The sequence below is a fragment of the Neoarius graeffei genome, chromosome 11 (assembly GCF_027579695.1).
Source record: "Neoarius graeffei isolate fNeoGra1 chromosome 11, fNeoGra1.pri, whole genome shotgun sequence".
In the NCBI taxonomy this organism is placed as follows: domain Eukaryota; kingdom Metazoa; phylum Chordata; class Actinopteri; order Siluriformes; family Ariidae; genus Neoarius; species Neoarius graeffei.
Window position 1 is genome coordinate 81,633,327 of NC_083579.1, and position 27,930 is coordinate 81,661,256.

The 27,930-nt window shown below is 42.5% G+C and overlaps 1 protein-coding gene across 1 annotated transcript in view; it reads right to left on the minus strand.

The window, feature by feature from the left end:
- The window catches only part of shtn1 (shootin 1), a 75,042-nt gene that overhangs the window by 42,415 nt on the left and 4,697 nt on the right, over positions 1-27,930 (minus strand). The window contains 2 exon segments of the mRNA XM_060934800.1: positions 19,226-19,286; positions 22,963-23,015. Coding sequence (XP_060790783.1) covers positions 19,226-19,286; positions 22,963-23,015 — 114 coding nt within the window.

The window sequence follows — 27,930 nt, forward strand, 5'->3', positions numbered from 1 at the left end:
AACAGGTTTACTGATAGCATGCAATATTATCTTATCTCTTATCGTCCACGTATTACGCCGCTCTCCCCAATGGAGAATGAGCGTGCAATATTGTTACAATATTGCACATTGCCAAGACAACATGACATCACACATCGGAGCTCATGCCAAGATCCACTGACAAATCTTTTCTGCTGCGCATGCACACAATCACTTCTTTGTCGGTCAGGAAAGAGAGAAGATTCAGTGCTCAGTTTAAGCATGAAATAAATAAACTGAAACCAAGAGACACGCTGAACACCTGAAAGGCTACCAAAACTTCATTAGATATTCTTCATGGATATTTACAAGAGAAAAACATACCAACAGACATAAAAAAACTGGAAAAAAGAGAGCAATAGCGGAAATATTGTCAAAGTTCTACTTGGAGGTGAGGAAAAGTGACGGAGACTTTTACAAGAGGACTTCACTCGTGGACTTCACTCAGCAAAGCCCTTTTGTTCAGAACAAATGCAATGTAATAATTAACTACGACCAAAAGTAACTGAACTTGAACCGTCAACCTGTATATAGCTTGTATACAAGTTGGGTTGTTGTTCAGGCTTTTTGGACTTGTACCATTTTATTGTTAGAACTTTGACTTCGTACAGTACACTGGATTGAAAGAACATTGAATTACATTTAATCAGAATCAGCATTCAATATTGGTAAGTTCCTCCCCTGTTCTTAACTTTTTGTAAAATCTATAATTCTTCCATCTAATGTGTATGTATAATAATAATAATAATAATAATAATAATAAATAATATTGTCTGGCTTTTTTTTTCATGGTCTATCAGATATATTCCATTCAGCTCCTCGTCTTTGACTCGTTCAGTATCATGCTAGCTGAATGGAATACATCTGATAGACCACTCAACACCAGCCAATATTATTTAAATATGTCACTCAGATCCGTGATGTATTTCATATGAAAAATGCAAGTTTTTCAACACAAGATGATAAACGTCATATCTTCAGGCCAACGTGTGATTTTCTTTTTATTATATCGACACATTCACAAACAAAAAGTCCCCAAATTTATCAAAACAATTCATCGATTTCCTCACGAAGGATAGATAGATATTTGTGTCATGGTTTTGGTTCTCCATGTCCCAGATGCAGCTCAGATGGAAAATACCAGTGGCGTATTTCCCAGTAAATAACAAAAGAACACATGTGTCCATTATATTATTGATATATTATGGGGACACACACACACTTTTCATATTGCATTTTCCATATGGTTGGATAGTATGGAAAGTGCAAGTTAAAAAACAAAAGCAGTGATGACTAAATTTACTTTTCCTTGCATCTCATTGCAGTGCCAACCCAATATATTTCCTGTTTTGTTGGTCAACTTCATTTCATTTATTAATATACATCTATTCAGACCTGTAACACATTCCAGAAAGTTGGGACGGGGAAATTCAGGGTGAGTAATAAGGTAAAACAATCAAATAATGATGTGATTTGAAACAGGTGATGTCATCAGGTGACTATACAGGGAGTGCAGAATTATTAGGCAAATGAGTATGTTGACCACATTACCCTCTCTATGCATGTTGGCCTACTCCAAGCTGCATAGGCTTGAAAGCCTCCTACCAATTAAGCATACCAGGTGATGTGCATCTCTGTAATGAAAAGGGGTGTGGTCTAATGACATCAACACCCTATATCAGGTGTGCAAAATTATTAGGCAACTTCCTTTCCTTTGGCAAAATGGGTCAGAAGAGGGATTTGACGGACTCAGAAAAGTCAAAAATAGTGACATATATTGCAAAGGGATGGAGCACTCTTAAAATTGCCCAGCTTTTGAAGCGTGACCATCGAACAATCAAGCGCTTCATTCAAAATAGTCAACAGGGTCGCAAGAAGCACGTTGAAAAAAAAAGGCGCAAACTAACTGCCCGTGAACTGAGGAAAGGCAAGCGTGAAGCTGCCAAGATGCCACTCGCCACCAGTTTTGCCATATTTCAGAGCTGCAACATCACTGGAGTGTCAAAAAGCACAAGGTGTGCAATACTCAGGGACACGGCCAAGGTAACAAAGGCTGAAAAACGACCACCACTGAACAAGACACACAAGATGAAACGTCAAGACTGGGCCAAGAAGTATCACAAGACTCACTCTCATTTCATGGACAGATGAAATGAGAGTGAGTCTTGATGGGCCAGATGGATGGGCTCGTGGCTGGATCAGCAAAGGGCAGAGAGCTCCAGTCCGACTCAGACGCCAGCAAGGTGGAGGTGGGGTACTGGTATGGGCTGGTATCATCAAAGATGAGCTTGTGGGACCTTTTCGGGTTGAGGATGGCGTCAAGCTCACCTCCCAGTCCTATTATCAGTTTTTGGAAGACACCTTCTTCAAGCAGTGGTACAGGAAGAAGTCAGCATCCTTCAAGAAAAACATGATTTTCATGCAGGACAATGCTCCATCACACGCATCCAAGTACTCCACAGCATGGCTGGCCAGAAAGAGTCTAAAGGAAGAAAGATTAATGACGTGGCCTCCTTGTTCACCTGATCTGAACCCCATAGAAAACCTGTGGTCCCTCATCAAATGTGAGATCTATAAGGAGGGGAAACAGTACACATCTCTGAACAGTGTCTGGGAGACTGTGGTTGCTGCTGCACGCAATGTTGATCGCAAACAGATCAAAACACTGACCGAATCCATGGATGGCAGGCTTTTGAGTGTCCTTGTAAAGAAAGGCGGCTATATTAGTCACTGATTTGTTTTTTATTTTTTTTTTGAATGCCAGCAATGTATATTAGTGAATGTTGAGTTGTTATATTGGTTTCCCTGGTGAAAATAAATGAGTGAAATGGGTATATGTTTATTTTTTGTTAAGTTGCCTAATAATTATGCACAGTTATAGTCACCTGCACACACAGATATCCTCCTAAGATAGCTAAAACTAAGAAAGCCCTACTCCAACTTCCAAAAATACTCAGCTTTGATATTTATGAGTCTTTTGGGTTCATCAAGAACATAGTTGTTTTTCAATAATAAAACTAATCCTCAAAAATACAACTTGCCTAATAATTCTGCACTCCCTGTAATCATGATTTGGGACAAAATCAGTCTCCAGGAAAGGGCTAGTCTTTGAGGAGTAAAGATGGGCTGAAGATTTCCAGTTTATCAACAAATCAAGGGCGTAACCATGGTATAAATAAAGGGGGGGTCCAAATTTGAGCCCTTCCCAAAATATTTTTAAGTGCATTTCGCGCAATTTTCATATGGGCCTATTAATAAAGATGTGCTTATCTAGAACATTGTTTTGATGAATACAATTACCAATGAACATGTTAACATTTATATCTTTTTTTTTTTTATTGTGTATCAGGAAAAACACAAAACAACAGAATGTGCAACTGCAAAACATGTAACACAACATGTAAAACATTGCATGAAAATCTGTCACACCAGAGCTAGTCTCACACACACACACACACACACACACACACACACACACACACACTTCAAACAAATGCAGAAATGCCAAATTGCTACAAAAAAATGGCTACCAAAGCAATAGAAAGGAGCATTACCCTGGTTAATAGGTCAAAACAACATAGAACTTTGTAGAAAATATATTGACTTTATCTAAATAAATGGCCCAAAAATATGGAGGCGTTCATCGTGTAACTCAACAAGTCTCTGACAGATCTGTCTCCTATCCAGTGCATCCAATTTCTCTTGATGGACATGGCAAATGGCAAGATTGTTTAACCGGGTCTGCGTCATTGATGTTCTCAGCCATGTTTTTAGACGCCTCAGGGCACTAAAACTCCGCTCAGCCTCTGCTGAGGAGGCAGGAACAACCATGACGAGTCTCAAGAGGGCCTCCACTTCCTTGAAAAGATGTCGCACCTCTGGCATCATGCACCGCAAAATCTCTGCTACCTCTGAGGGAGTTGTATATGGGTAGTTGGCCTTGAACATTTTCAACTGTATGTCCAAAGACACGGCATCCAACTCTGGGTATTCATCAATGAGTGCATCCATCTTCCTAGAGATGAGAACATTTTCCAACTTCTGCAGCCTCTGAAGCCCCTCTTGGCTAAAACGCTCAGAGCACTGCATAACAACAGTGTCTAAAGTGCCAAAGTACTGCACTCGGTAGTGCTCCTGAGCTGTAGGATGGTGATGCTGCATGGCTGAACCAGTGAAGCGTTTTGGAGGCATTCGTACTTGAGGCATCTTGATTGGCTGCAGGCTTACAGATGTTACTATCGGAGATGCTCTCATGTACAGCTGGTCAAAATGCTCTTCGGATCTTTTCTGCTGGATCCCTGTCTTCACATGCTCTACAGCAGCCAGCATCCCTGATGTAGTCTGGCTTCTCTGCTGCAGAGAAATGTTCAGCTCCTCCAACCTGGACATTATGTCTTCGGCAAGAACAATGCCAAGAACAGTATTGCCCCTCAAAAACTTGTCATGAAGGCCACTTGCTTTTGCAGAAACCTCCATCATGGCTAGCTTTTATTACTAGTTTACTGCTGGCATGTATGACTAGGTTTAAGAACAATAATGTAATCATGTTGTTTAGTCTCACGTCTTACCTGATCTTCTTCAGAGCAGGTGTCTGTCTGTCCTGTCCCTCTATCATGCATGTTACTGTCACTCTCTCTGTCTCGCTGCTCTTCCTGCATTACGTCCACATAACATCAATGCACTTCAAGAATAATGACTGACCAAAATGATAATTTTATTTAATTTATTTACATTTAATTAAAGGATAGTATGCTCTTATTACTAGCCTACTGATGACATGCAGCCTATGATGAGGTTAAAAATAATGTAAAGTTGTTTTATTACTGAAAAACTATTGATTAAAAAAACAAAGACACTGAGAAATGGTCCTATAAACAACTTTACCAATATAAAAGATTACCAGGACTACAAAAATGCAGAAAAATAGGCTTTACTTATCCAAATGCTCCTGTTGGTTCAAAAGTTAAAGTGCAGAGAACCTCACAGCACAACATGAAGTTACCTTAAAATATAATATAAATGCCTCAGCTTTCATGTAAGAAAAAAAAAACCTATTAATACTAGTACTGTGTGCAGGCAGTCTCTCCTGAAGACTAAATTAAACAATAATTATAAACTAATAAAATAAATGGCTCAGGCTTCATAGAAGAAAAAAACAATTTGAACAGAATCTCACAGTATGATGCTGAAGCTGCCTAAACAATGGAAAATAAAATACCATTTTGGCAAAAACATTGGCATCCATTAATTTCTTGTATTAAGTAAAAAAAAATATGTTGCCAGATACTGCTGACGTTTTACAGCCCAAAATATGTTCAAAACCCTCCAAAATGCACTTAAAGCCGCCCAATCTGGCAACACAGCTAATGGCTGCACTCATGTCGAGGATGTAAACAAAGTTGACGTGGCAACAGACATACATGATATAGTGGATGTAATTTACGTTCACAACTTTTTTTTGCCGTCAGAAATATTTAATATTAAATTTTGTGACTCGACTGACAATAGCCGGCGGCATAACAAGCCACAGACGGCGATTTGCCGCCGGTGACCGGCTACTTTTGAGACCGCTGGCCATGGTTCAGGATGGCATATTATTTGTCTCATATTGATTTAATATGCCAAATATTGGGGGGGACAGATTGGTACTTTCCCAATATTGGGGGGGACATGTCCCCCCCAGTGCCTATGGTGGTTACGCCCATGCAACAAATGCATGAGAAAATTATTGAAATGTTTAAAAACAATGTTCCTCAAAGAAAGATAGGACGGGATTTGGATATTTCACCCTCTACGGTACAGAGCATCATTAAACCATTCAAAGAATCTGGAGGAATTTCAGTGTGTAAAGGGCTCAAGCCTGATCTGAACCCCTGTGATCTCCGATCCCTCAGACGGCATCAAGAACCGTCATTCATCTACAGCTGATAGAACCACGTGGGCTCGGGATTACTTTGGAAAACCTTTATCAAGCTACAATACGGAGTTACATCCACAAACACCAGTTAAAACTTTACTGTGTGAAAAGGAAGCCTTATGTTAACTGTGTCCAGAAGCTCCGTCGACTTCTCTGGGCTCGGAGGCGTCTGGGATGGACCATCACACAGTGGGAACGGGTACTGTGGTCAGACGAATCAGTATTCCAGGTCTTTTTTTGGAAGAAATGGACGCCATGTGCTCCGGACCAAAGAGGAAAAGGACCATCCAGACTGTTAAGCAGGAACAAGTCCAAAAGCCAGGGTGTGTCATGGTATGGCGTTGGGTCAGTGCCCTTGGCAAAGGTAACTTACACTTCTGTGATGGAGCATTAATGCAGAAAAGTGCACTGAGATTTTGGAGCAACATCTGCTGCCTTCAAGACGACGTCTTTTCCAGGGAGATTTCAACAAGACGATGCAAAGCCACATTCTGCTCACATTACAAAGGCGTGGCTGTGGAAGAAGAGGGCGTGTCCCCTCTGTCCCCAATAGAGAATGTGTGGAGAATTTTAAGACCTGTTTACAGGAAGAACGGGAAAAATAACACCTGAAACACTAAGTGTTGGGAGAAGGAACAGGAACATTATAAAGTGGGAAATGATTTACTCTAACAACTTTTTTTGAAATGTGTTGCAAGAATCAAAATTGAAATGTTTATTTTGAAAAAATCAGTAGAATTCATGAAGTAAAACATCAAATAATATACTACTGTATAGTTTTGAGTGCAATACAGGTCAGTGATTATTTACAAATCATTGTTTTCAGTTTTAATTTCAACACACCATCCTGACTTTTGGGACATTTTGTGTGCGTGTCATTCATATGCTCATATTATATATATTTTTTAAAAAATGACGATGTTAAACTGGAAGCTTTCTTTCTTGTTAGCTATTTGGCAAAGCTCCACTGCAACCCTGGACTTTAAATGTGGCTGCAGCTGACTGATTACATTGGGCTTAGAATAAATGTGTCATTAATGTTTTTTTAGTTAACATGAGAAATCATACACACTTTATTTTCAACCACAGGAACCTTAATTCTTCCGAATGATGGAATCTGTGTGTTAGTTATATTCCCCAGGTGTCTGTGCCACCCTGACTGTCTGAATTATGAACAGCGCATACTTGGAACAGACCCAAATCACACAGTGCTGAAATTAAAGCTGGCCTTTTTTTTTTGCATTCATTCAACATGTGCCAGTAGCGCTGGCATTAAAAACCCTCCGGTTTGACTGATGAGTTGTTTTAATTGAACTATTTTCTGAAGGAGGCATGGGGTGGAACATGACTCCCAATGCCCGTGGTTCTGCCATGATTCGTGTCAGTAATCACGCAGCGACACCGGCTGCAGCCCGGATCGCTGTCACTTAACTAATTATACATTGTGGCTGAGAGGCGAAAACATGAATTAGTGGTGCGGCGGACAGCGCCTTGCTCCCGATGTCATCTAATTAAAAGTTGATGAATGGTGGCTTCCCTCCATCATCCATTAAACTCTATTGATCTGCCGGTACTAAGTCCTTCCTGTCCTTCTCTCTCTCACACACACACAGTCATTATCTTCTATATCTCCTACATTTCTCTCTCTCTTCCTCTTTATTAGTGCAAAATCTGACATGGTAATGTGTGTGTGCACTTACTGCACTTTATTACACATCTACTGCAGCTTGCAAATTCCATGCAGTGTGTGTTAAACATCTTCTAGCTTTTATCAGTGTTGGCTTCTGACCATAACACAGCTGTTAGCTGGATGTTCGTTGTTGGTAGATTTGTTTTCAACACAGCAGTCAAATAGAGGTGTTTAGAAACACCAACAACACTGCTGTACATGATACACTCATACCAGCACCACATCGGTATATCAGCGTCAAGGCTTTGCTGAGAATTATCTACTACCTAAATAATATCTTGTCCATGGGAGCATGACTGTAACTAGCCACAAGGATACTGAGGTCCTTACTTTTGTAGTTTTTAAAGTTTTTTTTTTTTTTAATTTCCTGCATTGCATTACCAGTTCTCAAACTGAACATGGAAACCATGACATCCTGATAATGTGCATGTAATATAATATAGCAAACCATGCAGAAAAACTGTATTCCAAGGCCAAATGAACGGAGATGGACACTTTACGTTTGGCCACTGACTTAACCACTCATTATATTTAGTGCTCATGCGATATTCGTTACGCTCCCAGACCTGGGGTGCAATTCACAAATAGACATGTGTTATAGCTAGGATATAAATGTGGGTGTTTATATGGACAATTATTATCCATACAGGACACTTTTTCAATGGAATAACGTGTTCTAGTCCCTTCTAACAGGTTTCATTCATTTGGTTTGATTGTTAGCATATCGCTTATCCTACGTGTCTTACGTCACTCTACCCAGTGGAGAATGAGCGTTGAATACGGTTTACGATACTGCACGGTTGTCAAGACAACATGACGTCCCACGTTGGAGACGTAAAACTTCTGCGCTAGCGAGTGACTGTGACAATTTGTTTATTTAGAAACATGGCCACCAGGTTTGCTTCGTTAAATATGGAAGATTTTGAGAGAATTCTGAAAGAGAAAGACGTGTTGAACACCCGAAAGGAATGCATGTATAATAATAATAATAATAATAATAATAATAATAATAATAATATTGTCTGGCTATATTCCACTCAGCTACTCCTCTTCGACTGGTTCAGTATCATGCTCGCTGAATGGAATATATCTGATAGACCACAAAAAAAGCCAGATAATATTATTTAAACGTCTCCTGCAAACTACTCAGAAAATATTGCTCCCCTAAATATTTGGCTGATTGCATTTTGAATGTTTTTGTTTTCACTAATCAGTAAGAAAGCAAGATAGAAAAGGAGGACAAGAGAGTCATAAATCAAAAATAAGACTACAGTGAAACAGTAACTTAATTCTGAACAGTTTATGGACAAATGGAAGGATAAAATAACAGGTTAGAAATCAGCACTTGGTGTAGTACACATTCAGCAGTGTGGTATATTAACTAGAAGTCATTCAAAATATTGCAGTTTGAACCTCAATTTTTTTATCGTTATCTTTTCTCTCTTTCTGTCTCATCCTAATGCTGTCCTCTATCCATTTCCTTCCCACCTTCTCTCTCTCCTGCCATACTGCCCTCCTACACACATACCTCACTCTTTCTCGACCTCTGCGAGTATTCCTTCTCTCCCCCACCCTATTAGTTTTTCTGCTCTCTTCCACACTTTACACCATCAACATACTCCAATTAATTCATTTGAACGTGCTTCATTAAGTTGTCTAAAGAAAAATTATGTTTCGTTGATTAGTTTTAGTTTATATCTTTTAAATTTTATCCTTTATAAAAAGGTTTAAATAAGCTCAATCTCTCAGAGAAAAAAATATACAAACCATTCATGAAGTAGAACATTAAGGGAAACTTTCACCACCAATGAATATAATGAAGACAATTCAGATATGGAAGAAATATAGACACAAAGACACCACTGAAGAGGAGAGGCAGAAAAAAAAAAGCCTTGGCAGCAATTCGCAAACATTTACAGACCTGAAAAATGTCCTTAGAGGTAAATGGAATAAGAGTTCACATATAAAGAACACTCAGAAGTAGTATTATTTGGATCTGTGGCACTATGAAGACCTAAGCAAATGTTTTAGACAACTGAATGGTACTCGTGAACATCTGGAAAACATAACATTCATTTATTAATGGTGCGCAAAATTTTTCACTCAGTTGTATCCATGCTGCTCTGTTCTCTCCATCCATACATGGACCTATCATCTCTCTGTTTCTCTCCCACTTTACTCTTGATCCCTCAACTCACCCCCTCTCTCTCTCTCTCTCTCTCTCTCTCTGCGTTTATATTCTTCATGGCTTCTCTCACACCATGCTCTCTTTTGATCTCTTTATCTCCCTACTCACTCTGGCTATATACAGCTCTTTGCCAGCCTCCTGTCTCTATCTCTCACCCACCTCATTTTCCTTCTCCATCTCACCAGCTTTTTGCAACCTAGTCCCTCACTTTTTTATTCTCTCCATCTTTATATACATCTTTGCTACCTTACTTCATCTATCCCATGTCTCTTTTCCACCCTGCTACTTCTCCCCATCTCTCTCTCTCTCTGGCACATCTCCTGTGTGACAGGTTAATTGTGCCAACTGGTAGGCTTAAACAGCGTTCACTGTGACGGTTTGGGACATCATGCGTTGGAGCTGACAGTCTTAATTGTGAGTTTTGTCCTCCTCATCACCACCACATTTCAAAATCTTTTTTCTTCCCCCCTCCCCCCCCCGATTCCCCATCTCTCCTTCTCCCTGCCATCCCGCGTGGAACAGGCCAGCTATTGGCTGCGTGTTTGGATGCGCAATATAACGCTCCAGGCCTTGATGAAGGGGGCAGATGCCTTTGTGGTCTTATCATTAGAACACAATGGCCGTGTTGTCATCAACCTTGCCATCTCCTATTGAAAAGGCATGATTGTGTGTCGGGTCTCTCTCTCTCTCTCTCTCTCCCTCTCTCTCGCCCACCCCACTCCACCCCACACTGAATAGAAGCAATTTTCCAAGAGCTATAAAATCACGTAATGGCTCCCGAAAAACGCTGTGGCTCCGCCATTATTTAAGTGGAAGTTGTACACAATGTGTGTTTTGCGGGCTGAGCAGTGCGGAGAAAAAGCATGAGCAAAGGCCACACTATTCAGCCTCACTTTGCCCACATCTAATAATAACCCATTTCATGCATTAAAATGAGAATGCTGTGGGTTCTCTCCCTCTCTCGCTCATTTTGTGTGTTGACACATAGCTGTTGTGCTTTTAAAAAAAAAAAATCTGCTGCAATTCAATTCACGTGTTTCAATTCCCCCCATTTTGCGTGGAGAGCGGGAGCGTGGCTTTTCCGCATGTGCCGTGGAAAGGTGAAGTGCAGGGATTTAAACTAAAAGAGAAACAAAAGCGTGTGAGCCATGGCCTCTCTTCTGCTGCCTGTGAGAGAAACTTCTGACACCAGTTAAATGTGTTGAAGGTCACTGAAACTGAACATTTAAAATTATTTTACCACCATGATAAACCGAGAGCAGCTTATAAAAGATAACATCAGTGTATGCTTCTCTACATTATACTAATATAGCCTAATAGATTTAATAGGGACAGTTCAGCCAAACAGGAAATTCACACCTTTATTCTCTCCCTTATATCAATCAGCCAAGGCATGTTTGTGCTGGTTAATGTTGCTAACAATTATGGGAAACATTTAGCGATCAGTTTATCACTGTGCAAACTACACATCTAAATCATCACCCACGCACCACCAAGCTTCTACATCGGACTCACGGACCATTGGGGCATTTACCTTTATACAGATGTGAACAAATTTGTTGGTACTCTTCCATGAAAGAGAAAAAAAAAAAACCACAACTATCTCTGAAATAACTTGAAACTGACAAAAGTTAACAGCATCTATCATTGAATAAACAATGTTTAAGACTTTGCTTTTGATTTTTGATCCATTTATCCATGATCTGTAAGCGCTTATCCTGGGCAGGGTTGCGGGTGAGCTGGAGCCTATCCCAGCTGACTATGGGCGAGAGGCGGGGTACACCCTGGACAAGTCGCCAAATCATCGCAGGGCTTAATTTTTGATTCAACTGAATATTTTACACAAAACAAATGAAAATGGTGTGGACAAAAATGATGGTACCCTTAACTTAATATTTTGTTGCCCAATCTTTAATAGCAATCACTGCTAACACACGATTTCTGTAGCTGTCACTGATCCTGTGTCTGAAATCACTCACTCATTCACTACTCCCTCCCTCACTATCTATGGAATTCTATATAGAGGACTATATACTGAGCTCATTGGTAAAATGAAAACACACTTTCGGACACTACTCCACCACGGTGCTATTTACGTCATTACTGTCGCACAATTAAAATGTGCCAGATCAGTTGGCTGGTGGGTTTTCAAAATAATAAACACATGCATGGGGGAATTTACACTTTACCGTACCACTGGAACTATGTGAAGGGTGAAGGAACTAACCCTAACCTTAACCTAACTCACACATGAATACAAAGAGAAATGGTTCATACACCACATGACTTATTTCTGAATACACGGTACAGTAGACTGTAAAGTAGCCTTACAGCTTTTCTTTCAGCGCAATGCATAATGGTTTATATTGTTTGGTTAGTGACCATTGGTTGTACACTACTTTTCATGGTCCATTGTGGGATAGTAAGAGTCCACTATATAGGGTGTAACAAGTCTCACTACACATTCCGACTGTTATACACTATTTAACAGTCCACTATATAGTGAGTAGTGAGTGATTTCGGACAGAGGGTGAGACTTCTGCATCTGCCAACAGGTATTCTGGCCCACTCATCCTGACCAAACTGCTCTATCGGTCTCAGGTCTGAAGGGTGCCTTCTTCACACTGCCTGTTTCAGCTCTTTCCAGAGATGTTCGACAGGATTCAGATCAGGACTCAGAAGGCCACTACAGAATAGTGCAATGTTTTGCTCTTCGCCATTCTTGGGTGCTTTTATCTGTGTGGTTTGGATCTTTATCCTGTTGAAGGACCCATGACCTGCAACTGAGACAGAGCTTTGTGACACAGGGTTGTACATTTTGCTCCAGAATGCCTTGATAATCTTGAGATTTCATTGTTCCCAACACAGATTCAAGGCACCCTGTGCCAGACGCAGCAAAACAACCCCAAATCATAACCAAGCCTCCTCCGTATTTCACAGTAGGTATGGTGTTCTTTTCTTTGAAAGCTTCATTTTTTTCTTCTGTGGACATACAGCTGATGCAACTTGCCAATAAGCTTGAGTTTTGTCTCACCTGTCAAAGGAAATTCTCACAAAAGCATTGTAGCTTGTTAATATGCATTTTAGCAAATTCCAATTTGAGTGGCATGGAGGTGTAGTGGTTAGCACAGTGGTGTAGCGGTTAGGACGGTGGTGTAGTGGTTAGCACTGTCGCCTCACAGCAAGAAGATTCTGGGGTCAAACCTCATGGCCGACGAAGGGCCTTTCTGTGTGGAGTTTGCATGGTCTCTCCATGTCTGCTTGGGTTTTCTCCACTGTGCTCTGGTTTCCCCCACACTCCAAAGACATGCAGGTTAGGATTAACTGGCTACTCTAAACTGTCCATTGGTCAAGCTTGAACAGGAATGGGCTCCACCAAGTTTAAATGCCCAAGACACACTAATGATGGACTGTTAAAATGTCATCAGTGGTGCCCTTACAGCCTTTGCTGGCTATGGGGAATAGAAGACAACGACATTACAGGCTGGCTTTTTTTATTTAAAGTTTTTCTTTCAACAATGGAGTCCTTCCCTTGAACCCGTTGTCGCTCAAAAAGCGATGGACGGTGCAATCAGACATTGATGTACCTTGACCTTGGAGTTCAACTGTCTTTGGAAGTTGTCTTTAGCTCTTTGTCTACCATTCTGTTCAGTTTGTGGTTGGTTTTCCTCCTGTGGCCAGATCCAGGAAGGTTGGTTACAGTCCCATAGAACTTCAACTTCTTAATAAATATTTGCAACTCTAGTCACAGGAACATCAAGCTGCTTGGAGATGGTCTTATAGTCTTTGCCTTTAACATGCAGGTCTGTAGTTTTCTTTCTGATTTCTTTAAACAACTCTCTCCTTTGCTTTCTCTGGTCCATGTTTAATGTGGTGCACATGACGATACCAAACAGCAGAGTGACAACTTTTCTCCATTTAAATCGACTGAATAACAGATTACAAGCTTGAAGACACCTGTGATACTAATTAAGGTTCAACAATTAGTTTGAAATCTTCTACCGCTTATCCGGATCCGGGTCGTGGGGGTAGCAGCCTAAGCAGAGCAGCCCAGACTTCCCTCTCCCCGGCCACCTCCACCAGCTCTTCCGGGGGAATATCGAGGCGTTCCCAGGCCAGCTGAGAGATGTAATATCTCCAGCGTGTCCTGGGTCTGCCCTGGGGTCTCCTCCTGGTGGGGCATGCCCAGAAAACCTCCCTTGGGAGGCGTGCAGGGGGCATCCTAACAAGGTGCCCAAACCACCTCAACTGACTCCTTTCGATGTGGAGAAGCAGCGGTTCTACTCAGAGTCTCTCCCGAATGATCGAGCTTCTCACCCTGTCTCGAAGGGAGAGCCCAGCCACCCTGCGGAGAAAACTAATTTCTACTCCTTGTATCTGCGATCTCATTCTTTCGGTCACTACCCATAGCTCGTGACCATAGGTGAGAGTGGGAACATAGATGGACCAGTAAATTGAGAGCTTTGCCTTTTGGCTCAGCTCTTTATTTACCACAACAGACTGGTTTAGCATCCGCATCACTGCTGACGCTGCCCCGATCCGTCTGTCCAACTCCCGCTCCTCCTTACCCTCACTCGTGAGCAAAGCCCTGAGACATTTAAACTCCTCCACTTTAGGTAGCAACTCCCCCTTGACCTGGAGTAGGCACTCCACCGGTTTCCGACTGAGCGCCATGGCCACGGACTTGGAGATGCTGATCCTCTTCCCAGTTGCTTCGCACTCGGCTGCAAACTGTCCCAGTGCATGCTGTAAGTCACAGACTGATGAAGCCAACAGGACCACATCATACACAAAAAGCAGAGACATGATCCTGATGCCACCAAACCAGACACCCTCTGCCCCTTGGCTGCGCCTAGAAATTCTGTCCATAAAAGTTATGAACAGAACTGGTGACAAAGGACAGCCCAACATGCACTGGGAACGAGTCCGACTTACTGCCAGCAACGCGAACCAAACTCCTGCTCCAGTCACACAGGGACGGAATGGCCTGCAGTAGTGGGCCCTGAACCCCATACTCCCGAAGCACCCCCCCCCACAGGGCACCATGAGGGACACAGTCGTAAGCCTTCTCCAGGTCCACAAAACACATGTAGACCGATTGGGCAAACTCCCATGCACCCTCCAGTATCTTTGCAAGGGTAAAGAGCTGGTCCAGTGTTCCATGACCAGGATGAAAACCGCATTGTTCCTCCTGAATCCGAGGTTCGACTATCGACCGGACTCTCCTCTCCAGCACCCCAGCATAGGCTTTCCCAGGGAGGCTGAGAAGTGTAATCCCTCTATAGTTGGAATACACTCTCCGGTCCCCCTTTTTAAAAAGGGGGACCACCATCCCAGTCTGCCAATCCAGAGGCACTGTCCCCGACCTCCACGCAATGTTGAAGAGGCATGTCAGCCAAGACAGCCCAACAACATCCAGTGCCTTCAGGAACTCAGGACGAATCTCATCCACGCCCGGAGCCCGGCCACCGAGGAGCTTTTTGGCCACCGAGGAGCTTTTTAACCACCTCGGCAACCTCAGCCCCTGTGATAGGCGAGTCCTCCCAAGCACCCTCAAACTCTGCGTCCTCCTCGGACAACATGAAGGTGGGATTGAGGAGATCCTCAAAGTATTCCTTCCACTGTTGGATGATGTCCCCAGTTGAGGTCAACAGCACTCCATCCTCACTGTAAACAGTAGGGACAGAGCACTGTTTTCCTTTCCTGAGCCGCCGGACGGTTTGCCAGAATCTCTTTGAGGCCGACTGAAAGTCACTTTCCATGGCCTCTCTGAACTCCTCCCACACCCGAGTTTTTGCTTCAGTGACTGCCAGAGCCGCATTCCGCTTGGCCCGTCGGTATCTGTCAATTGCCTCTGGAGACCCACAGGTTAACCAAGCCTGATAGGACTCCTTCTTCAGTTTGACAGCTCCCCTCACCACAGGTGTCCACCAGCGGATTCGGGGATTACCGCCACGACAGGCACCAACAACCTTGCAGCCACAGGTCTGCACCGCCGCCTCAGCAATGGAGGTGCGAAACATGGTCCACTCGGACTCAATGTCACCATCCTCCCCCGATATGCAGTTGAAGCTCTGCCGGATGTGACAGTTGAAGATCCGACGGACGGGAGCCTCTGCCAGATGTTCCCAGCATACCCTCACTACTCATTTGGGCCTGCCCGGTCTGTCTGGCCTCCTCCCCCGCCATCTGATCCAGCTTGCCACCAGGTAGTGATCAGTTAGATTAGATTAGATAAAATTGTATTGATCCCTTTGGGCAGGTTCCCTCAGGGAAATTAAAATTCCAGCAGCATCATTACAGGATAAACAGAGAATAGAAAATAGAGAAAAACTTCTAAATAAATGAAATTAAACTATGGCCGAATCCCATTTCACCCCTTGGACCAACCCCTTGGCCCTTCCCCTCCATTTTGCGCGTTCACGTGAAGGGGTAGGGGTATCCCAATCCCAGTTAACGCGGAGGGGTAGGGGAAGGGGTAGGGCTTCTGTACCCCTCCAAACGGAGATTTTCCTGGAGCTGACTCCGAACGAAGGGGTTTGAGTGATTTCCCACAATGCCATGCGGATTTCAGCGAGATTTCATGCGGATTTCAGAAAGATGGCGGTTCCCGCGGCGAAAGATTGTCATAAATGTATTTTCTCCATTATTTACGTGTTTTAAGTTGTTATCCAGAGGAAACACGCCGCTTGATTCGCTTTCGAGCTGAGAATGAGCAGCGATTTCTGAAATCCAAGCTGCTGCTAAAAAGCTTTGGGAGTGAGTATTGTTTTCGGTTGCTTGACTGCGTACGTTTTGTTCTGTTATTCTCGCTTTTATTGTTTACATGAGTGTTCTGACACCTCATTCTGTCGGATGTGGTGCACGAAGCGCCAAAGATATCCCATTCAGTGGTGTTAGTTAACAAATCACACCCTGCCAGCAGAGATTTCTGGTTCTGGCTCTGACTGTAGCGGCTGGTCGCAGCCAATGACGCATTTGGTCGCGCTTTGCTAACGTAAACGCTGACGGAGGTACGCGATGACGTATGCGATCGTTGAAGGGCTATCCCAATACGTAGGGGTTGAATTTCAAGCCCTATCCCTTGTAGCTCAGTTTCAAGGGGAAGGGCCAAGGGGAAGGGGGAGGGGTAGGCGTAGGCGTAGGGGGAGGGGTAGAAATTAGAATTGGGATTGGGCCTAAGTATTTACATATACAAATATAAAAAAGTAAGATATGGGGGGAAAAAAAGAAAAAAAAGCCAGCAGAAGAGGTATTGCACATTATATTGCACATTGTCCAGTATTGCTTATTGTCAGGCTAGGCTACTGCTCCTTCTCTTCCCGTCCTCTGTCCTCCTGTTACCCCTCCCCCCCAGAGAGGAGTTGTAGTTGACAGCTCTGCTCCTCTCTTCACCCGAGTGTCCAAGACATACGGTCGTAGATCAGATGAAACGACTACAAAGTCAATCATCGATCTGTGGTCTAGGGTGTCCTCGTGCCACGTGCACTTATGGACATCCTTATGCTCGAACATGGTGTCCATTATGGACAAACCATGCATGGCACAAAAGTCCAACAACTGAACACCACTCAGGTTCAGATCAGGCAGGCCGTTTCTCCCAATCACACCCCTCCAGGTCTCACTGTCATTGCCCACGTGAGCATTGAAGTCCCCCAGTAAAACAATGGCGTCCCCTCGTGGTGCACTGTCTAGCACCCCACTCAAGGACTCCAAGAAGGCCGGGTATTCCAAACTACCATTTGGCGCATAAGCGCAAATGATAGTCAGCGACTGTTCCCCGACCCGAAGGCGCAGGGAAACGACCCTCTCATTCCCTGGGGAGAATATATAATATATAATAATTTTTTTAATATAAAAAAATACAACTCTGTTTAAGCCAAGTGATTTTACATGTAAGCAGTTTCCAATTTCCATTTACTGGAGTCACACATTTTCTGAATCATAAATGGTGTTTTATTGGAAATATAATAGACTTCAGAGGATCTGCATTTCTATTGCATTATACCTTATGTAGTGAGCACATATAGTAAACATTTAGAATTTGGCCTAACTGTTAAAAACACAAACACTGGCATGAAGACAAGTGATGATGGCAGGCATTTTTTTCAGTGAATATCAGTGACAGGACAACCTTATGCTGTTAACTAAATAAATAAAAATCTCAAACATTTCAGTTATTCCACGAAATCAAGTCGTACATGAGCTGATAACGACAAGGCGCGTAGCACCGAGTTGTCTATAATCCATGTATGACGAGATTGAGTGGAATAACTGTTTTATTCTATCCACATTCACTGGATTTTGAGAAACAGAGCATTTTTATTTTTTAGCAAATTCGATAAATAAAAACTTTATACAAAATGTCTGACAAAATCATTTCCGCTTAGAATGTAAACAAATCGGCAAAATGACATGAGCAATTTATGAAAAATGCGATAATAATAATTCTTGGGAAAAAACACATTCAAAAATACGTTCTTACCATCAAATACATTTATTCCTTTTTTTTGCCTTTTTTGTTTTTTTGGGGGGTTTTGTTTTCGAGTACAGTTTTTATTTAATCCATGGTTGGTTCAGCAACATGCGCTGCCATTTTGTTTTTCTCTACTCATGGTATATGAGCTGATATCCTAGTAGTAGAGTAGCCAATCAGAGCGCGCAATTGCTCATATCCAGTGAATGTGAATAGAATAAGCCAAAATATACATTTTTCACCTGCTGTGATTTATGTGATACAAAAGAAACAAAAAACAAATATTAGCACTCTTTCTGTGGCAGTACAAAACTTACAGACTCATTAATATGCAAATGCATTGCTAAATATCTTTCATAGTTCAAAATTTAAAAAGGAATTTGACAGCCCAATTACACAAACTCATTCTTTTCATTGCCTGCATACATATATGCAAACAAAACAGACAAATTTATACACATCCACATTCCTTTATGCATTAGGTTTTTACCTTTACTAAATATAGGTCTATGAGTTTGTTCTGGCTAAAAAGTGTGCGTGTGTATCACCGAGACATGCCTGAACAACGCCCACAGAAGTGCAGAGTCCATAATGTGCTGAGATGAAGTGCGCTGATCACTTCTAAAGAAAAGCAAATGTTTCTGTGGCTGCAGCACAAGAGCTTTCACATTCAGTCTGCTGCAGCTCTGCTTACTGCTTTATCAGTTACTACTGTGTAATGAAGCCTGGGCAGACATACAGCCTTTCACACTGTGTGTGTGTGTGTGTGTGTGTGTGTGTGTGTGTGTGTGTGTGTGTCAGTCAGCCCCAGATAAAGCATATCCCTTAAAGCATATCCTTAAAGGAGACGTGCTTTGGTAATGGTTTTAAACAGATTATTTAGTCAAGAAATAAAATGAAAAAAATATAATTGTTTCAAAAGTACTTAAAGCAAACCTCTTTCGAAATCTTCCAGCTTCTGCAAGGCCTCATCTCTCTCCTGCTTCAGCTGCTTACACTGAAATAACAGCAGCACAAACACACACACAAATGAGTGAATAAGCAACAATCGGTTCATGTGTACAACACCTCATAATCATTCCATTTAAGTGTAGGATCAGAAGTGAAACTAGATCTGCGTTTACAGAAACACATACTGGGCATGTGAGGGGCTGAGAACTGCTGCACAAAGCTTCATAATTTTAATTGAAATAAAAACAGTTTGAAGCCCATTTTAAGATTTGGAATTCAACACCAAATTTAAAAGACTTAATCATTCCAAAATGTTTACAATGGATGGATGGATGGATGGATGACTTAAATAATTCCTTGAAGCTTATTAGAGCATTTTTAAAAATGTACAAAGGTTTTGAAAAAGTGATGTAGATGTAGGCGGAGTCAGGTGAAGTGTTAGAGTGAGAGTAGTGAGGCAGATATAGGCAGAGTCATAAATATAGGCCAGGTCAATTTAAACTTTTGATGGATGCAGAAGTGGGTGGAGTCAGTTTACACCCAAACAGTAAACTCCTTTATACTGACAGATAATATCTGTAAAAGACATATCAAGTGTTTATGTGTGTTCATATTTGTACCTGTATACAGATTTTATTTTAAAAGAAAAACAAAATGTCCCTGGGTGCTGACATCTTACTCTCTCCGGGGTCCAAATATCATGCTCTGTGTACGGATTACGCGAGAGAATCTGAGATTGTGACGTCACTTACACACCACATGACTTTCCGAGGCTGAGATCTAGTGGGTACGGATCACTTTTAAACTGTTGTAAACAACCCTAAAGATGCCCAAGTGTCAAGTGTTTGGCTGTGAACACACACAGGTAAACAGAGAGCACACCCATACCCAGCCTCTGGGGGCTTTTTACTGCCTATAAGCGCTACATCACTGATTACTCACAGTGTCCAATTTTTATTTTTAGGGTGCACTTTTCCTTGTATTTTTATGAGGCATGCCTTTGTTTGGTTTTATTCACCGAGAAATGCGATCGTTTCAGATGGCAAGAACTGTGTTATGATAAAGTCCATTGTTTCCTGGTATGTGTGTCAGTCCTGTGTATGTGTTCTCGCCAAGTGAGATTTAAACTTCATAAAAGTGAAGGGTGCTGAGTCGCAGATTTTGTTGCCAGTAAAAATCACAGGGTTACAGAACATTTCTGATTAGATGTTTAGAATTAGAAGCCTTTGTCACATCGACATTACAGGACAGTGAAATTCTCTCTCTGTATTTAACCAGTCTGAAGCAGTGAAAATGTGGGCACCTGGGGATTTTTTTTAGGAATTAGAAGAATATCTGATGGCTCCGTGTTACTCAGGGAAACGCGGACATTTGCGCGAATAGCCGGTTTCAGTGCAAATGTCTGTGCCTCGGTAAGCCTATTTTTAGCAATATAATAACTTTTAAAATAGATAAATTGTTATAAAGTTTTATTTTTAAACATGCAGGGGCATTTGATCAGGGCACGTTCTGTGACTGGAAAAACGGTGTTTATTTTTGGGTTTTGTTTGACTTTAAGCTTTAGAGTGAGAGGAGGAATGCAAGAGAGTGGGCAGGGTCAGTTTAAAGTGCACATCACGGGTAAATTCAGGAGCAAGATCAATGTAATTCTCCTATTTTATATTAAACTTTGGTCAAATATCTGTCACATTTTGCGCAATTTTTTTTACCCTGCGCAATACCAGAAAAATTCAGTTGAAATCAAGCCATTTGAGGTGAATTGGTCCGCCTCTGAAAAAACTTGCCATTTGGATTTCCCGGGAAACATTGATCTTCGTGACGTTGCGTGCGGGACGCCTCCCTCTGAATCCTACGTCAGCGCTGGTTTGTTTATGAGAAAACGACCTGGTGGTTTTCTGCAAATTTCTTCAACGTTATCACGTAATTATTAAAATGGTTAACAGATGTATCGTAGGAGGGTGTAGCAACACCAATCATGATGGGATTAGTACTCGTCGTTTCCCAAAAGACCGGACAATGAGAGAAATGGGAGCACTTGCTCTACACAGGCTGTGCACTGAAACCGTGCAAAGCTCGCGCAGCCTGCTGGCGCTTCCGCAGGTGACGCCACGAATCTGGCTCCAGACTCCCTTGGGATTTTTCCAGATGCATTTTGTTATTTTATTTTTTTCTGCTGTAGACAGATGACCTTGTGCAAAATTACCCTTCTGGATGAGTGTGTAAAGGGACATACTTTCACATAAAAAAAACAAAACACGAAATTGGTCCAGAATATGCACTTTAAGTTTAGAGAGGATGGATGCAGGAGAGTGGGCGGAGTCAGTTTAAGCTTTAGAGTGAAGTGTCATGCAGGTGTAGACGGAGTCAGTAGAAGATTTAGGGTGAGTCCAAAGACATGCAGGTTAGGTTAGCTGGTGACTCTAAATTGACTGTAGGTGTGAATGGTTGTGTGTCTCTGTGTGTCGCCCTGCGATGATCTGGTGACTTGTCCAGGGTGAACCCCGCCTCTCACCCAGAGTCAGCTGGGGATAGGATCCAGCTCGCCTGTGACCCTGTACAGGATAAGCGCTTATGGATAATGGATGGATACTTTATTCTCATGAGAGCAATTGATATAATAAAAGATGTGCTTGGTGAAAAGTCTGTTTCTGTATGTCACACCAAACTAGACAACTCAAAGCTGCACTGCCTTTCAGATTTTTCAATTTTAGGTCATAAAAAGAATTTTCCCAACACCCAATTAGTTTTGTTTAGTGACCAAAAGCTACTGAATTCAAATCACAGACTTCCAATTTTATTACTTTATTTTTAAATAGAACAATTAATGAATTTAGTGCCACATGGCCGTAAATTCTCCGCTATTTTTTCCTGCTTCACCATGACCCAATTCAAGATACTATGTCATGCATCACGTGGTGGGCTTTCCCCGTTCACGCAAGGCATTGTGGGATACAAATTTGAAACAGGAGAGAAAAATGGAGGACGTGAGTGTACAAATGAAACGTGAAAGAGCGACTACAGTAACGGAAAGCGAGAAGAAAAGACGTTATGTTATATACGAAGGAAAGGAAACGCAGGACCAAACTAATAAATATGGGCGCTCAGCGAACACCTCGGTGTGATCAGCTGTTCGTTTAGCGACAGAATGATGGAACTGTCAGTGCACGCTCAAAGGGAAACCTGTAGATGGCAGTAATGCAACACTGTGGATGCCAGCTGCTGTAAAACCCAAAAGAAGGTGGTAAACCTGCGCATGCGCACACGGACTTCCTCTGTCTGCTTGACTGCGCCAAGCGAGCAATTTCATGCACATTGTTTGCTTTAATCACCTCAAATTAAATAACTTCCCAGCCACAGAATGGCCTGATATTTTGTGAGATATTACAGAAACAAACATAATCACCACATTTCAGACGGAACTAAATTTCACCGATTTTATGAAATCAAAAGGCCGTCAAGCTTTAAACTGAAGAACAACACACTGATCTTCAAAAGGAGACCATATTCTCATACACAGGCCTTGATTCATTGTGGCCTCTGTATTCATTATAGTAAATATAAAAAATTATTAATTAATACACACATACCTCACTTCACCTTGAAACGGGCTATAAATGTTTCAGTTTGACTAAAGATGTTTTTGATCACCCCAGAGTGCAGTGTCTACAGCAGAGAGAACGGCTGTAATAATAATAAGGAAACTGGAAAATAAACTCACTCACCTCTTTTTTGGTTTTCTCGTGCTCTTTTCTCAGGCCCTCATAATGCTGGATCGCTGAGGAGAAACAGGGAGTCCAGTAAGCCATCTTACCCAATTCTGATCATCATCATCATCTCACACCTTCAGCTCAAAAACTCAGGGACAAATCTGCAGCCTCAAAAGTTTCACACTTGTCAGGAAATTATTTTGTGTAAAAGTGGAGATGGTTGATGGGGAAACTCAGAGTTCTCTTTTGGGTCTGCATTTTTCTGTCTGGGAAAACGACCGACTAATGTGAGCATCATCGGGTTACACAGGAACACGGACCTTATGACTGTATGTCTAATACTTAACTTCCTTCATTTAACTTTTGTACAGAGTCTATACAGGAACATGGAAATTTGTTTCCAGGACAAATGTAAACAGAAGTTAATGCCAATGAATCAAAGTGTATTTTTAAGTCGTCCATTTTATTGAAAATTTCATTATTTGTACAAAACAAGTAACTTACATTCAAAAGATAGAAAAACAGGAAAATCCACCTGGATAAGGAGACTGTGGGAAAACCATCAGGAATACTGTGGATACGGTTTTATCAAGCTAGTTCATGATCTTTTAAACCTTTAAGAAACCTTGATAGAAACCTTTATTTATTTGGTCACATGCACACTTCAAGCACAGTGAAATTCATCCTCTGCATTTAACCCATCTGAAGCAGTGAACACACACACACACACACAGAGCAGTGGGCAGCCACACCAGAGCGCCCGGGGAGCAGTCAGGGTTCGGTACCTCGCTCAAGGGCACCTCAGCCCAAGGCCACCCCACATTAACCTAACTGCACGTCTTTGGATTGTGGGGGAAACCGGAGCACCCGGAGGAAACCCACGCAGACACGGGGAGAACATGCAAACTCCACACAGAAAGGCCCTCGCCGGCCGCTGGGTTCGAACCCAGAACCTTCCTGCTGTGAGGCGACCGTGCTAACCACTACACCACCGTGCCGCCCACGCCCCATTTTAAACACTTCAATAAATGCTTTATCCTGGTCAGAGATCATGGTGAATTCAAGGCCCATCCCCGGAACTCTGGGCACAAGGCAGGAACACACACTGGACGGGACGCCAGTCCATCACAGGATATCATTCAGACCTAGGGGCAATTTACGAGTAGAGCAACCAATCTACCTACCGGGAAGTTTTTGGGAGGCTGGAGGGAAACGGGAACATGTGAAGCTCTACGCTGACAATACCCAGCGCTCAGAATGGGTCTCAGGACCCTGAATCAGTGAGACATATTTTGGTACAAAACTTCTCAACTTTTTATTTCATGGGATCTAAAAAGCGTATTTTAACCATTACTAATTTTTGCAGGGGAAAAAAAAAAAAAAAAGATCTCAAATGTACAACCCCGATTCCAAAAAAGTTGGGACAAAGTACAAATTGTAAATAAAAACGGAATGCAATGATGTGGAAGTTTCAAAATTCCATATTTTATTCAGAATAGAACATAGATGACATATCAAATGTTTAAACTGAGAAAATGTATCATTTAAAGAGAAAAATTAGGTGATTTTAAATTTCATGACAACAACACATCTCAAAAAAGTTGGCACAAGGCCATGTTTCCCACTGTGAGACATCCCCTTTTCTCTTTACAACAGTCTGTAAACGTCTGGGGACTGAGGAGACAAGTTGCTCAAGTTTAGGGATAGGAATGTGAACCCATTCTTGTCTAATGTAGGATTCTAGTTGCTCAACTGTCTTAGGTCTTTTTTGTCGTATCTTCCGTTTTATGATGCACCAAATGTTTTCTATGAGTGAAAGATCTGGACTGCAGGCTGGCCAGTTCAGTACCCGGACCCTTCTTCTACGCAGCCATGATGCTGTAATTGATGCAGTACATGGTTTGGCATTGTCTCGTCTCGTCTTCTTCTGCTTATCCGGGACCGGGTCACAGAGGCAGCAGTCTGAGCATGGAAGCCCAAACTTCTCTTTCCCCAGACACCTCGGCCAGCTCCTTGGGAAGAACACCGAGGCGTTCCCAGGCCAGGTGGGAGACATAGTCCCTCCAGCGTGTCCTGGGTCTTCCCCGGGGCCTCCTCCTGGGGGGAAATGCCTGGAACACCTCCCCAGGGAGGCGTCCAGGAGGCATCCGAAAGAGATGCCCGAGCCACCTCAGCTGATTCCTCTCAATGTGGAGGAGCAGCGGCTCTACTCCGAGCTCCTCCCGAGTGACTGTGTTTCTCACCCTCTCTCTAAGGGAGCGCCCAGCTACCCTGTGAAGGAAACTCATTTCAGCCGCTTGTATCCGTGATCTTGTTCTTTTGGTCATTACCCAAAGCTCATGACCACAGGTGAGAGTCGGAACGTAGATCGACCGGTAAATCGAGAGCTTCGCCTTTTGGCTCAGCTCCTTCTTCACCACGACGGACCGGTAAAGTGACCGCATCACTGCGGTGGCCGCACCAATCCGCCTGTCGATCTCACGCTCTATCCTTCCCTCACTCGTGAACAAGATCCCGAGATACTAAAACTCCTCCACTTGAGGCAGGACTTCTCCACCAACCAGGAGAGGGCAAGCCACCCTTTTCCAGTTGAGAACCATGGCCTCTGACTTGGAGGTGCTGATTCTCATCCCAGCCGCTTCACACTCGACTGCAAACCACCCCAGTGCATGCTGAAGGTCCCGGTTTGGCATTGTCATGTTGGAAAATGCAAGGTCTTCCCTGAAAGAGACGTCGTCTGGATGGGAGCATATGTTGCTCTAGAACCTGGATATACCTTTCAGCATTGATGGTGTCTTTCCAGATGTGTAAACTGCCCATGCTACACACACTAATGCAACCCCATACCATCAGAGATGCAGGCTTCTGAACTGAGCGCTGATAACAACTTGGGTCGTCCTTCTCCTCTTTAGTCCGAATGACACGGCGTCCCTGATTTCCATAAAGAACTTCAAATTTTGATTCGTCTGACCACAGAACAGTTTTCCACTTTGCCACAGTCCATTTTAAATGAGCCTTGGCCCAGAGAAGACGTCTGCGCTTCTGGATCGTGTTTAGATACGGTTTCTTCTTTGAACTATAGAGTTTTAGCTGGCAACGGCGGATGGCACGGTGAATTGTGTTCACAGATAATGTTCTCTGGAAATATTCCTGAGCCCATTTTGTGATTTCCAATACAGAAGCATGCCTGTATGTGATGCAGTGCCGTCTAAGGGCCCGAAGAGCACGGGCACCCAGTATGGTTTTCCGGCCTTGACCCTTACGCACAGAGATTCTTCCAGATTCTCTGAATCTTTTGATGATATTATGCACTGTAGATGATGATATGTTCAAACTCTTTGCAATTTTACACTGTCGAACTCCTTTCTGATATTGCTCCACTATTTGTCGGCGCAGAATTAGGGGGATTGGTGATCCTCTTCCCATCTTTACTTCTGAGAGCCGCTGCCACGCCAAGATGCTCTTTTTATACCCAGTCATGTTAATGACCTATTGCCAATGGAGCACTTGCATGTGACGTCACAGCCGATCCAGATTGTGACAGACGCCATCTTGTGGGTCAAACGCCATATTCCGCCTTCTACTTCTACCTTTTCTTCTGGAAAACCCTACTATATACAATTCTACTACAACGGCTGCGGCTACAAGCTCTCCCTACCTGTGCACGTTTTTTATGTTTTTTGTGTGTATTTTTGCATGTTGTTCGTCTGTACCGGACTTCAATATCCACTACAACCGTATGGACTTACTGGACATTGGTTTCCAGCAGAAAATGACGGTTTGTAGCGATTTCCATCGCATGCACAACATTCCGGACGAGAAAAAAAAAAAAAAACATTCCGGACGAGATAGCGAGACCAGCGGGGTCTCCGTGGATTGTTATCGGAAGCAAAGCGAAGGAGGCGGCGCCGGGAGCGGAAGCAAAAGCGAGGCTGCAGAGCCGGCCTGTTGACTAAGCTCAGAAAACAGCCACTCAAACCTCCACTGCTAAGCCTCTCTCTCTCCAACGCCAGATCCATGGTAAACGAGACGGACGATTTGGAATTACAGCTAGAATTACATTATTCTATTCTATAATCGGCTGGTCAGTGCATCTAGTATCAGTAGAGCAATTCCAGCGTTATGGACGTGACACTTGAACTCAAAATGGCAACAAATGACCCAGTGCATGTTTTATTGTCTCCCAGTATTTAAACAGGTGTTGCATATTTTAAGGCTGTACCATACTGGAGAAGTGATAGAACAAGAACAATTCCCATAGTACATCTAGGGCATGCCAGAAAACGCCAATAAAAGATGCGTTATGGATGTGACAGAAAAAGTATCACTTTTCTTGGGTGACTGTCCATTTTTATCAAACTCTGTGAAATTGTAAACCTAATGTCGAAATGGAGAGATCCATTTGATAGAGGGGTCCAAGGTGAATATTAAAAAATCTTTGTTTAAAATATTTTGTATTTCATGCAGAGTTTCGGAAGGAAAAGTCAGCGTTATGGATGTGACGAAATTCCGTTATGGATGTGACGCGTCTGAAATAGACATGGCATATGTTTAGAAAATCAGCAATTTAACCACCATAACCCTTTGAAAAACTCTCTAAATATCAGCTAAAACTATCAAAGTTCTTAAATAATATTTAGGATGGCTATTGTTTTGCTGTTTTGTGGATTTTAGCATACGTTTCTGTGGCTTGTGGCAATAATATAGAATTGTACATCATCAAAGTTGATTTTAGCTTGGGTTTTACATTATAAGAAAGAAAGACTGACAGTGACATATTAGGTTGGTTGCAAATTGGTTCAACTTATTCACATCTGTAAAATACAGGCCTAGGTGAGATCTCTGGGAGTGGTTTTGATGTATTACATGTTGCTTTATTTTTGCATGGTGAGGTTGACATTTACATGGAATTGCCCAGTACTAGTAATACTTAAGTGACTTACCCGTCCAATGAGGATTCTTGTTTACAAGATGCCACATCTG